The sequence below is a fragment of the Halichoerus grypus genome, chromosome 4, assembly GCF_964656455.1.
Source record: "Halichoerus grypus chromosome 4, mHalGry1.hap1.1, whole genome shotgun sequence".
Classification (NCBI taxonomy): domain Eukaryota; kingdom Metazoa; phylum Chordata; class Mammalia; order Carnivora; family Phocidae; genus Halichoerus; species Halichoerus grypus.
Genome location: NC_135715.1, coordinates 187,318,495 through 187,334,890, shown reverse-complemented (window position 1 = coordinate 187,334,890; position 16,396 = coordinate 187,318,495). Strand labels below are relative to the sequence as shown.

The 16,396-nt window shown below is 55.1% G+C and overlaps 1 protein-coding gene across 5 annotated transcripts in view; it reads right to left on the bottom strand.

The window, feature by feature from the left end:
• DGKD (diacylglycerol kinase delta) overlaps positions 1 to 16,396 on the bottom strand; it is a 115,104-nt gene that overhangs the window by 21,424 nt on the left and 77,284 nt on the right. For 4 of the 5 annotated variants that reach the window (XM_036109591.2, XM_036109586.2, XM_036109588.2 and 1 more), the window contains 13 exons: positions 15,822 to 15,928; positions 15,313 to 15,438; positions 15,081 to 15,183; positions 14,301 to 14,463; positions 11,459 to 11,567; positions 8,308 to 8,447; positions 7,073 to 7,157; positions 5,814 to 5,908; positions 5,610 to 5,709; positions 5,260 to 5,533; positions 3,757 to 3,912; positions 2,783 to 2,911; positions 1,448 to 1,544 (listed from right to left, as the gene is read on the bottom strand). In XM_036109591.2, coding sequence (XP_035965484.2) covers positions 1,448 to 1,544; positions 2,783 to 2,911; positions 3,757 to 3,912; positions 5,260 to 5,533; positions 5,610 to 5,709; positions 5,814 to 5,908; positions 7,073 to 7,157; positions 8,308 to 8,447; positions 11,459 to 11,567; positions 14,301 to 14,463; positions 15,081 to 15,183; positions 15,313 to 15,438; positions 15,822 to 15,928 — 1,684 coding nt within the window. The remainder of the gene's footprint in view (positions 1 to 1,447; positions 1,545 to 2,782; positions 2,912 to 3,756; positions 3,913 to 5,259; positions 5,534 to 5,609; positions 5,710 to 5,813; positions 5,909 to 7,072; positions 7,158 to 8,307; positions 8,448 to 11,458; positions 11,568 to 14,300; positions 14,464 to 15,080; positions 15,184 to 15,312; positions 15,439 to 15,821; positions 15,929 to 16,396) is intronic. The other variant, XM_078071471.1, reaches the window with a different exon arrangement.

The window sequence follows — 16,396 nt, the reverse complement described above, 5'->3', positions numbered from 1 at the left end:
GGGAATACCGCCTGGGTCAGAACCCTGCCACCTTTTAGGTTAACAGGCGTTTGAAGCCTGATTTGAGAAGCAATCACCACATGGATGTGTTTTTATGACACATCTAATCCAAGTGCCTAACAGCCTATCGAGAGCAAAGCTCAGGACAGAACCGTTTTCTGAGCAAAAGACCACGTGCTGACCAGTATTTATAGGTCCTGGGAAAAGGGAGGGAGCCGATCCAGAAAAACAGCATGGGGACAAGGGAAGGAGAATGGAGAGACGGGGCACAGGGACCCGGGAAGTGGGAAGTGGCCAGGCCCCAGAGGCTACTGCAGGCAAAGGCGGAATGACCACAAATCGGGGGGGCCCCCCGAGCCACAGCCCTGGCACGCCGCCCCGCTTGAAGGGAGGAGAGCAGCCTGTCTCCCCAGGTGAGTCTCACCCTATGGAAGACGACAGGGGGAAAAGACATGTTGCCTAAGCTTCCAGGTGTGGGACTTCAGTGGTCTCAGGCGAAGGGAACAAATGAAGTATCTAGCTCAGGAGGCCGTGTGAGTACTGCTCATGGAAGGCCGCAGCTCTGGCCTTACTGAGGAAAGGTGTGGGGAGGGTCAGGATCAGAGCAGGGCGGCGGGGTGAGGGGCGGGCACTCAGCAGTGTCAGGTCCGGGACGAGGACGCTGGTATGTCTGGGCAGGCCAGCATCGGGCAGCAGGTGTCTGAACCGAGGCCACTCTGCACACTTCTGGCTCCGCTCTCCAGAACCCCCAGAGTCTGTGCAAAGCTGCACATTCCTGTCACCCTTCCACCACCCCTGACACACGTGGCTAGTGTGTCAACCCACTACCACCAGCCACGCCCCCCAGACCTTGCTATCAGCCAGCAGAAGGGAAAATCTAGAAGACCAGGCTTTCAAACACCGTTTGTCTCCAATGGCCTCCATACACACAGAACTGCCGTGTCAGAGTCCTCGATGCCTGAGAAACAGGGCAGAGGACACAGCGCCAGCCCACAGAGCAGCCTGGGAGCCTTCTTCCCTGCGATCCCAAACCCAGGACTGTATCTCCTAGACTCAGCCCCAGAACCTAGGCCCCTGCAGCACCCACAGGGGGAAGCAGGGGAAGGAAGGGTGTCAGGGCGAGGCGCCAATGCAAGGCCAGCTGGGGCCCTGGGGGGTGACCATGGAGAACAAGGGCCAAGTCAGCTCCCAGGAGAAGCTCCTGAACCTACAGAAAACCGCAGACCCTGGGGGATGTTCAGGAACCACTGACGCGGGACCTGTGCGGGAAGCTGGGAGACGCTTAGCTGAGGCATCACAATTTCTAAGTTTTCCTTATCAGCTAACGAAGCTGGAAAAGGATCACCTAGTCAACTGTACGTGAATTCCTGCAGCCAATTCCACATCTGTTTTCTGGGCTCCAACATTCTTTTAACAACATGCTCTCCTGGTTTACCCCCATACTCACAGGTTTTCTGGTTCCGAGTTAAAGGGATCAGCATTAATTAATAAGCGACTGATGACAGAACCTCCAGGCAAGGAACCAGACATCCCAGCCCGAACGTCTGTAAGGAGGAAACAGGAAGAGACAGCAGGTCGGGATTCATTGAATTAAGAGAAGCTTGTGGCTTCCAGGCCGAGGGACATGTATTCTTCAAAACATTACTGCAATTAAATTATTTCTAAATAATGTATAAACAGACCCAAATTTTGACAATTTAAGTGTTTCAGGTCAAAAATCACCATCATAAATCCCTATTCGTGGAGCAAAAACAAACACACTGAGTGGCAGAAACCACCACCTGAAGACACAGTAAAGAACAGTTTATAAAGACTGTTCTCATTACATGTAAGAAGCTCCACCGAAATGATCTCTCAGTACGAGTAATCCTAATGTTCAGTCGTACAGCTTTGTGAGGATACATTCTGGAGTCGTAAACAGGGAACAGCCCAAGTGACCAGAATCCCCAAGGAACCTGCACCAACTTACAAATTTTACGTCATAAACATTAAGGCAGAGATGGAGCTCTGCTTTGAAACATTCTGCCAATTAACCCCTTCTGGTGACAACTATGTCTCTGATTAACCAAATACATCTCATTAGCCTCATCTCCCAAGGACTTCTGGAATTTTTTTTCTATTCAGTTGAGATTCACCTAGAAATTGCCAAATCACAGATGGTGTGGCGTGCGCTCTGCCGGGCCCAGGAGGCCTCAAGAAGTCACCTGAAGCTGGTTAGGGGGCTCTTACTGGCACCCTCAACCCCCCGTGCTATTCCTTCCTTCTGCAGACACAGAGCTGCCACAGTCCCTCTGGAGGGAAGATTACCTCGACCCTAACGGGCAAAATGAAAGCAGAGACAGAGACACCACTTTCCTGGTGGCCGGTTGTGCCCTCCTACAATCATGCTAGAAACGACAGGATGACTCGCTTGGCGCCCAATCACACCCTCCCCGCCCCTCCCTTTTCACTCAGGATAACTCCTATTCATCCTTCAGGACCCAGCTCAAGTTATCATCTCCTCAATGACATCTTCCTGGGGCCTCTGGCAGTGATTTGGGTGCTGTCTGCCCTTTAAAATAAATAAAGGCACTTTTCATGCCATGACATAACTTTGAAACCCAATCTCTGTTTCCCACAGACCTATATATAAGCTCTTGAAGGGCAAGGACGTGGTCTCATTCGTTCCCACAGACTCCGTGCCAGGCAAAGCGACAGGCCCTTGATCTCGCTAGCTGGCAGGTTAGCGCCCCACCCGCACCGGCCCACAGACACGCACGGCCAACCTACAGGGGACACTCACTCGAGAACAGGATCTTGGTGTTCAGGGCTGGCAGGCCATCCCGGTTTCCTGACTGGGGAGGAAGAGAGGCAGAACTGCCCAGTGACAAACTTCCTTTGCTTATCAGCTTCTCACATGGGGATTTGGACACTACAAAAACAGAACAGAAAGCCATAAAACCATCTAAAATAGAACATTACTGAAGCACTGGGAGAGGTCATTAGAGAAACGACCGTTGTAAGGACTGAGGGGAGCGAGGAAGGGTCGTCAACCCCCGGTCAGCCCCCAGCAGAGTGTGCGAGACAAATCAAGAGGCCCAGGAGAGAGGAGGGGAAATGGGAAGGGGCCGGAGAGGCACGTGGGTCTGGACGCCCTCGAGAGGGTCACACAGGCGCTGCCGAGACTGGGCTGGGGGGGCCGGGCTGCGTCCCGGTCAGTCTGGGCTGCGGGCGTCCGTGCATGTGCAGAGTGCAGCTCAGAGCAGTAGTGATCACGGAGGAAATGCTTAGACAGACACCTCGCAGCGGGTGTACGAGCTACGAGGGAGGGGGCTACACACGGTCAGTGGGGGAGGCGGTGCCTGCGCTGGGGGGCTGCTCGGGGAGGGAGAAAGGTCCCCAGGCGGACAGCCCATAGGGCTAGGTGGCACCCTGGCCAAAATGCCAGGCAGCCTGGCCTGGAGCCACTTGCCTAGGTGCACAGTGTCTGGCTGGCCGCAGCCAGGGGTGCCTGAGCCCCGGGTGGGGACCCCTTGTGCACCAGGAAGACCCACAGGCCTGAGCCCCGCGGGGTCTGGGGTGCATGGCAGGTTCTGAGGAAAGCACACTCCTTCCTGTGGGGGTCCTGCTGGGCCTTCCCCAGATAAGGGAGGTGGTGCATGGAAACAGGCTGCGTGTTCGTGACTTGTTACACAACCTAAAACTTCCCAGGGCAAGCTTTCTGACTATGGCAAACCCCAGGGGCCCAATCACAGTGATGGGGTCTTCAGGACTGACCGGTACCTTTGCGGAGGCTCCTGCCCTTGGTAACCCCGTAGCTCTCGGTGGGACACACTCTGTCATCCAACTTCGGGTCTTTTTTCTCCTCTGACTCAGAGAGACCTAAGGCAAACCCCTCCTGTTCCTGGGTCTGGGCGTTCTGCTCGTCAACAGCTGTGCAAGGGAAGAACACCGGCAGCTGAGCGTGCAACGGCAGAGCGATGGCACCTGGCCCGCAGAGCGCCTGCGCCACACGGGCTCCCCCACTCCTCTCCGTCAACTCTCTTCAGACGTGCTCTCAGCTGAAGGCTCGCAGCCGGAAGCGGCCACCCCGTCCCCACTGTCCAACCAGCCCTGCAAGAACGCGGGGCACTGGGCATCCGTGTGGACGGGCTGGGGAGAAGGGAGAGAGCCGAGCGGCTGGAAGACGTGGAGAAGGTGAGAAGAGTGAGGGCACACGGGGCCTCCACCTAACTGTCAGCCAGGAGCAGGGCTAGCGTGAACACACCAGAGCGGGGGGGGGGGGGGGGGGGGGGACAGGTGTCACAACCCATGCTTCTCATTGAAGGACGAGGAAGATGGTCTGCTGGGAAGGGTCTGGGGTGAGCGGCAGCGGGGTGAAACGGTTTCTGAGGGTAATGAGAGAGCACACAGATCAAGGACAACACAGCTGGAGGGAGGCTGGATGCAAGAAGTCCACAGGTCACCATGCATTTGTAGTGTTCCCTTCAAAGCTTAGAAACCAAGTCTAGAAAAAGGGAGCGACCAGCCGGCAAGTCTTTAATCCAACACAGTCCACCTACCCACCACCCCCAGGCTCATCACGGAGAGTCGGCAGCCTGGCCACCAGGCCCCGAGCACCCTCTGCTTCACAGCTGGCCCCGCCCGGGACCCCGCAGTGCCCCCCACTGCTCTGACCACCTCCAGCGCACCCGGCCTCCCACCCCTCGAAGCAGCAGGGCCCCGTGCGAGCCTCTCTTTCCCGCCCTCAGCTGACGGCCTCACCCACCACCCCGGACCAGGCCCACCTCTCACAGGGCCCCCCTCTCGGGACGTCCTCAGAGCTCCTCGGTTCCAACCAAGTGTGAGGCTCTTCTCAGAACGCCCCCCACCCCAGGAACAAGCACCCCCACCCCGAGAGGCTCCCTCCACATCCGCCGCTACCACCTGTTTGTGCCAAGCTGCACCCGAGGTCTGGCAGTTAGCGCAGGCCAGGCCCCTTCCAGGGAGGGGTCCCCCACCCAAGGACCCATTTACATCCTCCCCTGCTGGGGGCACCATCCTGCTCTGCCCTCCGCTTCTGCTCCCTCCAGTCCTTCCATCAGACACAAGCGTGGCGAGGAGGGAGAGTGTGCCCCAGGGCGCTCGGATACAAGGAGCTGCCACCACACAGGGTGCAAGTGACCTTGGGTTCTGGCTGTGGCCCACACAGTGGATTCCTGTTTGTCACCATATTTGGGGGAAAACGGAGTGCCCAGTGCTTGCTGAAGAACGCTACTTCATCATTAAGAGACCCGCTACCTTTTTCTGTGTGTTCTATGATCTGACGGATGGCTTTCTTCAGGCTGTTGGCTCTGAGCATGAGTTGCTCCCGTGGACGGAATATCTGCGGCCGGCCGGGGCACGCCGACCCCAGCGAGCGCTCCCCCGTGGAGCCGCAGCCGCTGCCCGCCCCGTCTCCATCTTCCGCCTCCTCCGCGATGGTGGGGGGTGGGGTGGGCAGGGAGGATGAGGCCTGGGACTCATCATCCAGGGTCTTGAGGAGAGAGTCCAGCTTCTCTTTCAGGACAGAGCACTGGCGGAAAACAAACGGAATGGGGCAGAGTGCTTCTCCGTCCTACGCCCTCCCGCCCAGGGGCCCAGGGACGGACCTTCTTGGCCATGACCTCTGACTCCTCCGAGCTCTCGGTGGTCTTCTCGTAGGCCTTCCCCACCCGAGCCACAAAGTCCTTCACCGTCTCGCAGAGCACTCTGTGGGAGGAAACGTGGAAAGACACTTCCAGAGAAAGTTCTGCCTGGGAACCGGGCCCCCTGCAAGGTCGACCCCTGGCTCCCCCGAAGCCACCAGCACTCACTTGGCCGATGAGATCACCACCGAGTGCTGGTCAGAGGTCAGGATTTTAGAAAGATGGGCCGCGACTGAATCTTCATAGAAGAGAATTTGTTGCACCTACAGTTATCCCAAGACAGGGTGGGGTGACTGGAAGCTCCCAGTGAACTCCTCACCCACTTCCCCTGCTAGCCTGGGACCTCCGCTCACTTCACACACCAATCTCAGATCTGCCAGCGCCGGCGGAAAGACTTCAAAAGCTTCATCAAGCTGTGGACAGACGGATCTTAACAAAAAAGACCACGTGGATCCAATCTTGCAGACAGCTCGCACTACTTTAGTCTGACTGCACACCCCACCCTGTGCCAGGAGGTGCAGTCTTTAATCCTGGTACCTTACGGCAGCAAGGCCGACGGGCAGGCCTCCTCACAGCAGACAACACATTTCTCTTTCTGGCTGGGACCTGGCCCTGGCCCCTCTCCTCTCGGTGTAAGACCCCCTCACCTCTCACCTCCACCTGCTGATATGGGATTACCATGTGACAATCCCTCTAGGCCCGAGCCCAGGGCCAGCCAGATTGGAAATATTTCAGGCTTTACACTCTGTATTCTTCCTCTCTCAAAACGTACAAACCATTCTTTGCTCGTAAGCCAGGTCAGAGCAGGCCCGGGCAGACTGGAGCTGGGGGGTCATCGTTTGCTGACCACTGCCCTAGCCCACTGTCCTTGACCCTCCTGGCGGAGAGACAGCCCTTGGCAGAGCATTCTCTGCTCAGCCAGCAGCCAGCTTGCCCAGTGGGGACGAGCACGGCTATGTGCCTGGCGCTGCACTAGTCTGGGCAAAGTCTAGGCCCTGAGGGGACAATTAAGTCACAGAGCAACCATGAAATGAGGAGGAGAGCTGAATACTGAACTAGCACAGGCTAACCACAAGGGCGGCAGGATGGAGGGGGTTCCAGAAGGGGTGGGATCAGAGAGGGAGCCCAGGGCCCGGAGGGGACAGTGGCAGCAGGGCGCAGTATACGCTGTGAGAGCAGGAAGTCCTGGGAGACTGTCGTCACAAGGAACCCCAAATCCTGGGCTAACCCCAGGAAACCCCCAGATGACCCCAAAGCCCACAAGGTAGTCAGAATTCACTCAGCTCCAGCACGAGCCCGGGGATGAGCCTGCCCCTCTGCGGGGCCGACCTCGGGCAGGACGTTTAAGGAGCGGCTCACGGCTCATCACTGGAGGGCGGGGGACGCAGCCTGAACTGGTGAGCGGGCCGGTGAGATGGTGCAAATACCTCAGAGCCCTCACTGAAGTCCTCAGTGCCCGTGGAAGAGGAGGCCTGCCGAGGGAGTTTGGTCTCGTAAGCCATGACGCTCCACCTGCGCACACAAAGGCAGCTCTCAGCAGGTCGGCCCAGCCCCCCGGCCAGGCTGACAACCCGACTTCATCTCTACTCTGCGGCCCATCACTTGGCTCCTCACTGAGCTGAGAACAAACATCACAACCAGGAAGGCACGCAACCCCCCCGAAGCAGGGGAAAGGGATCCCACGAAGGAACATCTGCTTCTGCAAGACGGGTTCCCCCTCTGCGGCGCGTGAGCACCCCCAGCCAGCAGCCAGCTGCCCGGGTGTGAGCATTTCACGGGCACCAAGGCACGTACACCTCCCTTAAAGAGAGAAGACATGGCAGGGGCGGCCAGAGTGCGCTCAAAATCACACCGACAATCACAACTGCGGGACCCTTCCCGAGACCATGAAGCATTTGCAATGAAACCAATTTACCACAGGCATGTGGTTAGTGGGATTTCCTACATCTAGCTCAGAACTAAAAGTAGCTCACTCGTAAAGGATGCCAAAGTATTTTTAAACCTACCCAGGACAATTACCCAGAACTTAGATTCTTCTGGGAACAGAATGTGGGGAAATGGGATCACTCAGCCTTATGGTAAGGACGACTCTGCTGATAGGTGTCCGCAGGGGGCAGAGCCGCCCTCTCCAACACCCCCAAGGCCTCACCACACCCCAACCACTCAAGGGCACGGTTCCTCACCTCTTCTGGTTGTTTTTACCTTCTGCATAATCTGATGAAAAGTTAGAAACTACCAGAAAAAAAGAATTCCTGCTCAGGTCTAATTTTTTTTTTCCAACAAACTCTAGTTGAATTGACCAAATGAATTAACTCATCTCTCAACCACCCCCGCATGGCAGCTAGAATTATTTTTCTTTTCCTGACAAGGAATCTAAGACACAGTGAGACTGAGTAAAATGCTCAAGTTCATGCAACTCTCAGTGACAGGGCAGGGATTTATAGCCCAGATCGGTTTGACTCTTTTATGTTTCTTATTGAAGTGTAATTCACATCCAGTGTTTATGTTAGTTTCAGGCGTACAACACACTGATTCAATAATTCTCATTCAGGTCCAATTTCTACAAACAGTTGCACAGGACCTATGTTCTCCGGGGAGTCCAGGCTGAGAACACCTGGTCAAGGTGACCTGCCTTGTGTGGCACGAGAACGCCCTCACTCACCGGTCCAGCATCTTGGTGCTGGCTCGTTCCAGCTTTTCCAAGATCTGTGGGAGCTGGGTGTCATCGTCACAGGCTGAGCCCCAGCCTAACACTCGAGCCAGGTCGTTCCCTGTGCCGAGGGGCAGCACTCCCAGCTGACACTGGCAGGACAGAGGGGAAGACACGGCATGAAACACCCTCCTTGTTACCTACAACGGCGGCTAAGTTCAGCGAGAGGTCTCCTCTAAGACGGGTTGGCTCTCATAGTCTAGGCAGAACCCACTAGACAAGACAGAGGGTCTTCTAATCCAAGAGAAGATTACAGAACCATCTGACCCACCCTCTCCCATGCCCATTTCTCATCTTCACACTTAATCCTCTACATCCTCTCTGATGTAGATTTTCAAAATCCCCTTCCTTCCCATTTTCACTGCTACGGCCACAATCCTGTCCCTTCCTGTATCTGTGAACTCCTATCGAGAATCATTCTGAGCCCCCCACTCCCCCCACCGTTTCTCCAACCACTATGTCTTACTCACTAATGCCAGGACCATCTTCCAAAAACATTACTAGTGTCGTTTCACTCCTGGCTTTTAAGTCCTATCAAAAACAGGAGCCAGGACATCCACAGTCTGGTCACCAAACCTGAGCATGCCCCCGCGCTCAGCCCACAGCCTTCCACCTGACCCTCCCCAGAGTGACGGTGTGCACTGCTCAGGCCCGGCCCTCCAGCTGGAACTCTCATCGGGCCAGTTCGGGCTGCCCAAGAACTCGGCCTCCAACTCCACATGCAGCGTGTGGAAGCAGTCGGTCCTTCCCAAGGACTAGGAAGCCCAGCACACCACGCAGAGAGGACTGGGTGCCAGGGCCTTAAAGAAAAGGAGCAGGCAGCGCACTGAAGACACAGTGGTGTTCCAGGTGGAGAGGTAAACCACCTGCCAAGTCAGGAGAGAGGAAGTCAAAGAAGCAGAGATGAAGAAGGAGCCACATCGGGGGCTCCGATAAACTATGTTAGAGTCTGGACTTTATCCTAAAACCAAGGAGCCACCAAAGAACACTCAGCAGAGCGGGTGAGTGAGCAAAACTGTCCGTGGGGAAGACCCCCCGGTGAGAAGTGGACGGACAGAGGCCCACACGGACAGAGGCCCAGGGTCAGCTGAGGAGTACTCAGCAGCATTCAGTGTGTTGACACACCGTGTCGACACTCTGGGGTGGCAGTTAACTCCAGTTATTAACTAGAAATGAGGGAGGGTGAGGGAAGAATCCAGAACGACTCAGATTTCTGGCTTGGATGTCTGGTGAACGATATTTTCAGATATCGTTTCCAAGGAAAGAAATGCACGGTGAGTGGGGCTGAGCGGTGGGCTCAGTGCTAAAAATGCCAGGCTTGAGGCACTATGAGGCAGGTAGGCAGGCTGGAGGGCAGCCAGGAAAAAGAGAAACAGAGAGAGGGTGAGGGTGGGGTCTCAGGGAAGCTAGGCAAGTGAGGGAGTGACCAGGACCAAGTGCCACAGAGAAGCCAAAGGAGATGGATGCTCACTGAACTCAGCTGAATGGATGTAAACAAATGACTGGCCTCCCTGGCTTCCTGACTAGTGATAATCCTGGACCCACGTGTACTAGTCCACCTTCACCACTAGGGGGCAGTACGTGCCTGAGCTGAGCAGTCCACCTGCACAGGCGGGGTTCAGTTGGGCCGCCTCTCAACATGATCCGCGAGTCCAGGGCTAACCACAGACAACAAAAGTCCATCCACCTGGTAAAACCACCAACACTAAGGGTCGGGAGAGAAGGCTAAGTCTCTGAAAAATACGCTCAAGTCAGGTCGAAGATTTGAAAAACGTATGTTGACGGGGCGCCTGGGTGGCTCAGTCGCTAAGCGTCTGCCTTGGGCTCAGGTCATGATCTCAGGGTCCTGGGATCGAGCCCCGCATCGGGCTCCCTGCTCGGCGGGAAGCCTGCTTCTCCCTCTCCCACTCCCCCTGCTGTGTTCCCTCTCTCGCTGTGTCTCTCTCTGTCCAATAAATAAATAAAAAATCTTTAAAAAAAAAAAAAAAAAATGAAAAACGTATGTTGAAAGCAAATGACAAACTAGGAAAAATATGACCAACAAGGAATTTATATCCCTAATATAACAATAATCCTTAGAAATCAAATGTTTTAAAAAGGTAAATACCCTAATAGAAAACTAGGCAAAAAACATGAACATCTGATTCATCTAAAAATTCATAGTTAACTGAGATGTTTGCCTTCATCAGTATTGAAGAAATAAAAATCAAGCATACCTTTTTTGTCTACTTAGTTGGGAAAACTAAGAAGATGAGCAACAGACAGTGAAGGGGAAGGGGCAGCTTTTGCAGCATCAGGAAGATAAGCTGGCACAGCCCCTACCGAGAGCAACCTAAACCTCCACGGAGCAGGGAGGCAAGCCAACCTTGGCCAACGGCTCTGCCTATGGAAAACCATCACAAGGCTCTCTATTTACTGATGAGCATCACAAGACAAAATGCAGAGACAGGACAGCATGGGAAATGTGGGTCTGTTTCAATTAAGACCACAACATATCCTATACGATATATATACTATATATATATATATATATATATATATATATATATATGTCGACAGGAGGTCTGAAAGACAGTCACCAAAATGTTAGCGGCAGTGGTTAACGTTGGGGGGTGGGGAATGAAGACGATAGAGCAGAATGGAAAATCAATGAATACTTTTTTGTTTTCCAATCAGGAAAATCTATTTTTAATAACAAAAAAAAAGAAAAGAAAGAAAAAAAAACGCGAGAGAGATTAAGTCCAATGAACCCTAACTGTGACCTGACATTCAAGTCTACTTCTGCCCCCTCCCCACAAGCAGGAGGCCCCAGGCAGCAGATTCTATCACTACCTAATAAAAGCTGGTGGGGTGCCATGGGATGGCAGTCCCAGCCAACTTGCTCCTGCCTGGGACCTCCAGGGACTAGAATGTTCTTTCGTAGCTCCCTTCACTTCTACCTGTGAAGTTCCCATTCCTACAACACAGCTCCTGAGCCCTGTGGCACCATTAGGCTGCCTGCTCTTCCCTCCGAGACCTTCACCGCACCCTGCCGAGGGGACAAGGAGCATCACGGAACCGCAGCATCACTCTCCCCTGTCTGGGCCCCTCCACGTCCACGTACCTGTTTATGAAGATTGAGGCTGTCGATTTCAGAGAGAACCCAGCCAACACTGCCATCCCCACCACAAACCAGAATCCGGAATGTATCAAACTTCTGGAATAAGCGTAAGCTGCAGAGAAAAGAGAATGTCAAAGAAATGAGGTTCATTCTAAAAGACAAATGATGGCCAATGAGTCCTGAGCCAAAAGGCCCCATCTGCACTCCTCTCGGCTGACCTGTGCCCCCGCTCAGCCCACTGAGCCACCCACCCACGCCGCTGAGCCACCCACCCATGCCTCTGCGCCCACTGCCCCTCACTCACATAGCTCAGGAGCCCTAGGCTGCAGGAGTCTGTCCACGCCCCTCCATCGCAAGTGTGAGACCCACCAAGCTCCCCTCAAATCTATCTCCGTCTCCCTCCTGTGCTCCTCCTCTTGGTCATCTTGCTACACACGATGTCCCTTCAGAACACCCATAGCCTTCTGCTCATTCCTGACCCTCCTTATCCAGGTTTGTGGCTTCAGGGACCACACAGACACCAATGACCTTGCATGATGACCTCTAGATCTTCCTGAAGGGCAACACTTCACCCTCTACCAGAACGCGTCACTCCATATCCCACGGGCACCTCCTCGTCCTAAGCTTCCTTACTCGGAGAATGGCATCACCATGAACCCAGTTACAGGGCCAGACCTCATCACCCCCTCGGAGTGCAGGCCACCATAGCTTCTCTCGTAATCCCTACAAGAGCCTCCTACCTACCTCATGTCTCCTTCGGGATACCTCCAATTCATGCCACCGGCAGGACCTTCCCAGAAGTCTCACTGAGTGTCTAGCTTTATTCTTTTAAGTAGGCTTCATACCCGGCGTGGAGCCCAACATGGAGCTTGAACTCACAACCCTGAGATCAAGACCTGACTGAGATCAAGAGTTTGATGCCTAACTGACTGAGCCACCCAGGCACCCTGAGTGTCTAGCTTTAGAAGCTGCCACTTATTTCCAGGAAAGGTTCAAAACTCTCGGCCAGGAGCTGCCTGCCACCTGCCTCAGCCCCACGGCTCGCGCAGCCGCACCACCACGTCCTCACCTCCCTGCACACACAGCCCCTCTGCCGAGCAGGCTGCCCGCCTCCTCTCTGCCACTCTTCTCCAACACCAGCTCAGCAGAGAAACTGAGACACTCTCCAGTCTCATTTGTATGCCCCTTCCCTGGGTTCCTAAAGAATCTGTACATCGCCCTGTCTCGTGACCTTGACTACCCGTTTGCGTGCTGCGCACCCTGAACACAAGGACCCCACCTTACTTGGCCTTGCATCTGGCAGAGTCCCAGCCAGAGGAAGTCCTCAGAAAACAAACAGGAATGAGTGACACAGCACGAAACTCAGGCTACCAACAGGGCTGAGGGCCTGAAGCAGCAAGGCTGCACCTCAGGTTGTGAGAAAAATGGCCACGTGTGTTCCCTTGCGAACACTGGCCTCTCTCAGGCCTTCCTTCTCTGAAGGAGATGTGACACGTCCAGGCTGGGAATCGGGAAAATGAAGCAGTATCTCCAGTTTTGAGGTGAACTGCCGGAGGTCAAGGCTGATTCCCAGAAACGGGAGCTTACTGAACCAGCACCCACAGCACCTCTGTGGGCGGCTCCGAAGCCGGCTGGTCCCCCGTGACCTCACGGCCGACTGCGGGGCTTTGCGCGCACACCGAGACGCGCACTCGGCTGTTCTCAGGTTGTGCTGTGCGGCCAGCCTGCCCCACCCGTTCCTCAGCCCCCACCCAACGACCCCAGTGCCCTGCTGGGTAAAGGCCCGGACTTGTTCGGGATACGAGGGCTTTTGATGATCCCGCCACTGGTCCCATTTTTTAACTAAAATGACTTTTTTTTTTTAAAGACTATCAAGCCGAGAGTGAATGTGCTCCCGCACACAGACCAACAGTTCATCAGTCCACCTGGAGAAATGCGTGGAGCACAGCCTCTGAGGGCCAGGCCAGCAAGCTGCCGCCCGTGATGCTCCCCAACAGTGCCTTGCTGCCCGTGGGGACAAGCGACATGCCAGACCCCTAGGGCGCCGGGGGGCATGCTCCTCTCCCCTGCCAGGTGCCCAGGCTCCTGTTCCAGCAACACCTGGCTCCAAAACAACACACTCCTAGGGGCCTCCAAGGCAAATACACACCAGAGAACACGTTCTGCAAGCTCTTTCCACAACAAATATCCTGGACAATCTCCCTTCCAGGCAAGGCGGCCTCTTAGAGTTCCTACCTTGAACTGGTGCTGCCAAGCAAGGAAGCTAAGAGTTCATTCAAATGACACAACTCACAGCAGCAAATGTTCTCCACAAACTACACAATGTACAAAAGTAGAAAGAACACACCTCAGATCTCCAGCTAACAAATAAAAGCCGTAATTCCTTTGCCCCATACACTGGGCTTCACGTGTCTGCACGTGTCACGGGACCTGAAAGTAGTGTACCTGTGAGGTAAGAGACCTCCTGTGCCCTCCCAAAATGAAGACTCTCCCTGGTGGCCCCGCTGGAGAAAAACGTCCTCCTCAGTCCCAGGCAGCACTACAAAGAACGGGGCGGACCTGCAATCACGGACGTAAGCACACGCCCATGCTGACGGATGCCAAGAGCACGTAGTGCAACGGGAGGTAACGGGTAACGGCAGGGAACCCGACTTAGAAGGGCGTCTGCACAAGTGACCTACACACAGGAGAGCTAGAAAAACACGCAGCTCTATTCGCTGTCCAACAAAGACTATTTTTATTTCCTATTTAACTCTGTCTGTATTTTTGAATCATTTTGTTCATGAGCAATGCATTATCTTCAAACATTTTTAAAACTCCAAGATCTATTTTATAACCTTCCTACCCGAGGTGTGGTCCTCCGTTCATGAGGTCAAAGACTTGGGCGGGGTTCAGCAGCTGTTTGAATCTTCTGAGGAACTTCACACCCTGGTTGTCCCCACTTTTGGAATTGACAAAGACCAACAATGGGCTTGTGCAGGACGGAGGGCACGTGGCCTTCCAGAAGCCTGGATGTGAGGATGGAAAGGGAGAGGAGAAAATGAGAAAGCTATTCAAGATCCCGGCGGGGGCTCCACCATATAAAAAGCAGCCAACACCTGCAGGAGACCTCTAACTTCCACGTGCACACTCAGTCACCAGCCAGGGATGAATAAACATTCTTCCCCATCCCCATTCCCCACGGAGAAGAACGGTGGTCCCATGCAGTTTGACCTTGTGCTTACATGACTCAGTTTCAGAAAGACCATTCACTTCACTGCTGTCCTTCCCTCTTGCTCTCAATCTGGAGGAGCCAGTTCCTAAGATCTGCACCCCAGTTTCCTACCTTCTACCAAGGCCTGTTAACACACGTCATCTACCATCTGGACAGGTGAGCAGGTGCGGGTGAACACTGATCCACATCTGCGGCCAGATGGAAGCCAGCAGACGAAAAGCACAGCGCACGGCTCCCGTCCCAGTGTGCCCAACGGCCACAGGACTCCGTTTACCACCTCTATGCACGTCTTCTCTCCCCAGCTGCCTGGCCTGACCACTTCCCGACCACATCCCCAAATCACCAAGGTCACCCATTCCGGCACGGGGGAGGGGAGAACGCGGGTGAGCCAGGAGAGCATGAGGTACCCACCATCAGAATCGATGCTGTTGAGCGCAGTGGGCGGGATGACCGACACCTTGCACAGGCCCAGCGGGCACTTGGTTTGTAAGGACTCTTTACATGACGTGTGCACCTGAAACACAGCACAAGGGGTCACCGGCATGCCCCGGAACTCTCCCTGCCACTGCGGCAGTGGGCACCTGGGGGCCGGCTGAGAACGTACAGGGAGCGGGTACCCGCCTGTGTGGCCACGCCCACTCACCATGGCCTTGCACCAGAGGCAGCGCCAGTCCTGCAGGCGCAGCACGCTGCCACACGTCTTGTCGCACACCGTGCACTTGGCACTCACAGGCAGGTTTCCTTCCAGCCACTGGTGCGGCATGGCGATCTGCAAAGCACAGAGACGTGTGCACCAGGGACGTCCCCAGAGGCCCACACAGAGGCGAGGAAGCCCTCACACAAAAATGCTCTGAAATAAACTCAACCAAGACCTGCTCCTCGACACAAGCAGGGGGAAGGCAGGGTCTGCAGCGAGCTGCCCGGCGCCCCACTCCTGCTGCCGGTGAGCACAGCACGACTCACAAGGGCTGGCCAGGCTGAGAGGCACAGCTGACCATGCAGAGCCCCTCACACCCAGTGCGAGCAAGAGGAGTGAGCACAGGCCAGTGGGGGGGGGCGCCTGGCCCCGATGCCAGCATGAGGTGGAGAGGGTCAAGGCAGGGTTGGCGGCCCCGGCACAGGGCCCTGTGGGCAGGTTCCCCCCATGCATACCCCGTCCTCGTCCTCAATGATGTCCTTCCCAATGGAGGCCAGCGTGGTCCACTTGCAGTTGTTGGTTGCACGCACAGCACACCGTTTGTGGGCCTTAAATTTGCACACTGAGAGAGAACAGACACGGGACCCTCAAGCCTCAACTTTTTCAAGCCTCATCCAGCACGGGGCTTCCCATGCTTGAGGAGGTGGTCCAGCAGGACCTGCCCTGCTCTTCTAGGACAGCTGGGAATGAACACGGAGCGCTCCCCATGTTGTAAACTACACAGCGGGGGTATGCACAGAGTTTGAGCAGTGAGACCAGCAGCCGGGACAGCGGGAGTCCGTTTTGGGGGGCCGCACACAGGCTCTGACCCGACTCCTCAGCCCTGCCCAGCGACACAAGCACCACCGCGAACCATGCCGCGTGCACGGTCACCGAAATTTAGAAATCACAGGATTTCTATGTCACAAAATTGTCTCCCCCCAACTTTTATTAAGATTTTATTTATTTGGGGGCACCTGAGTGGCTGAGTTGGTTATGTATCCAACTCTTGATTTCAGCTCCAGTCATGATCTCAGGGTCCTGAGATCAA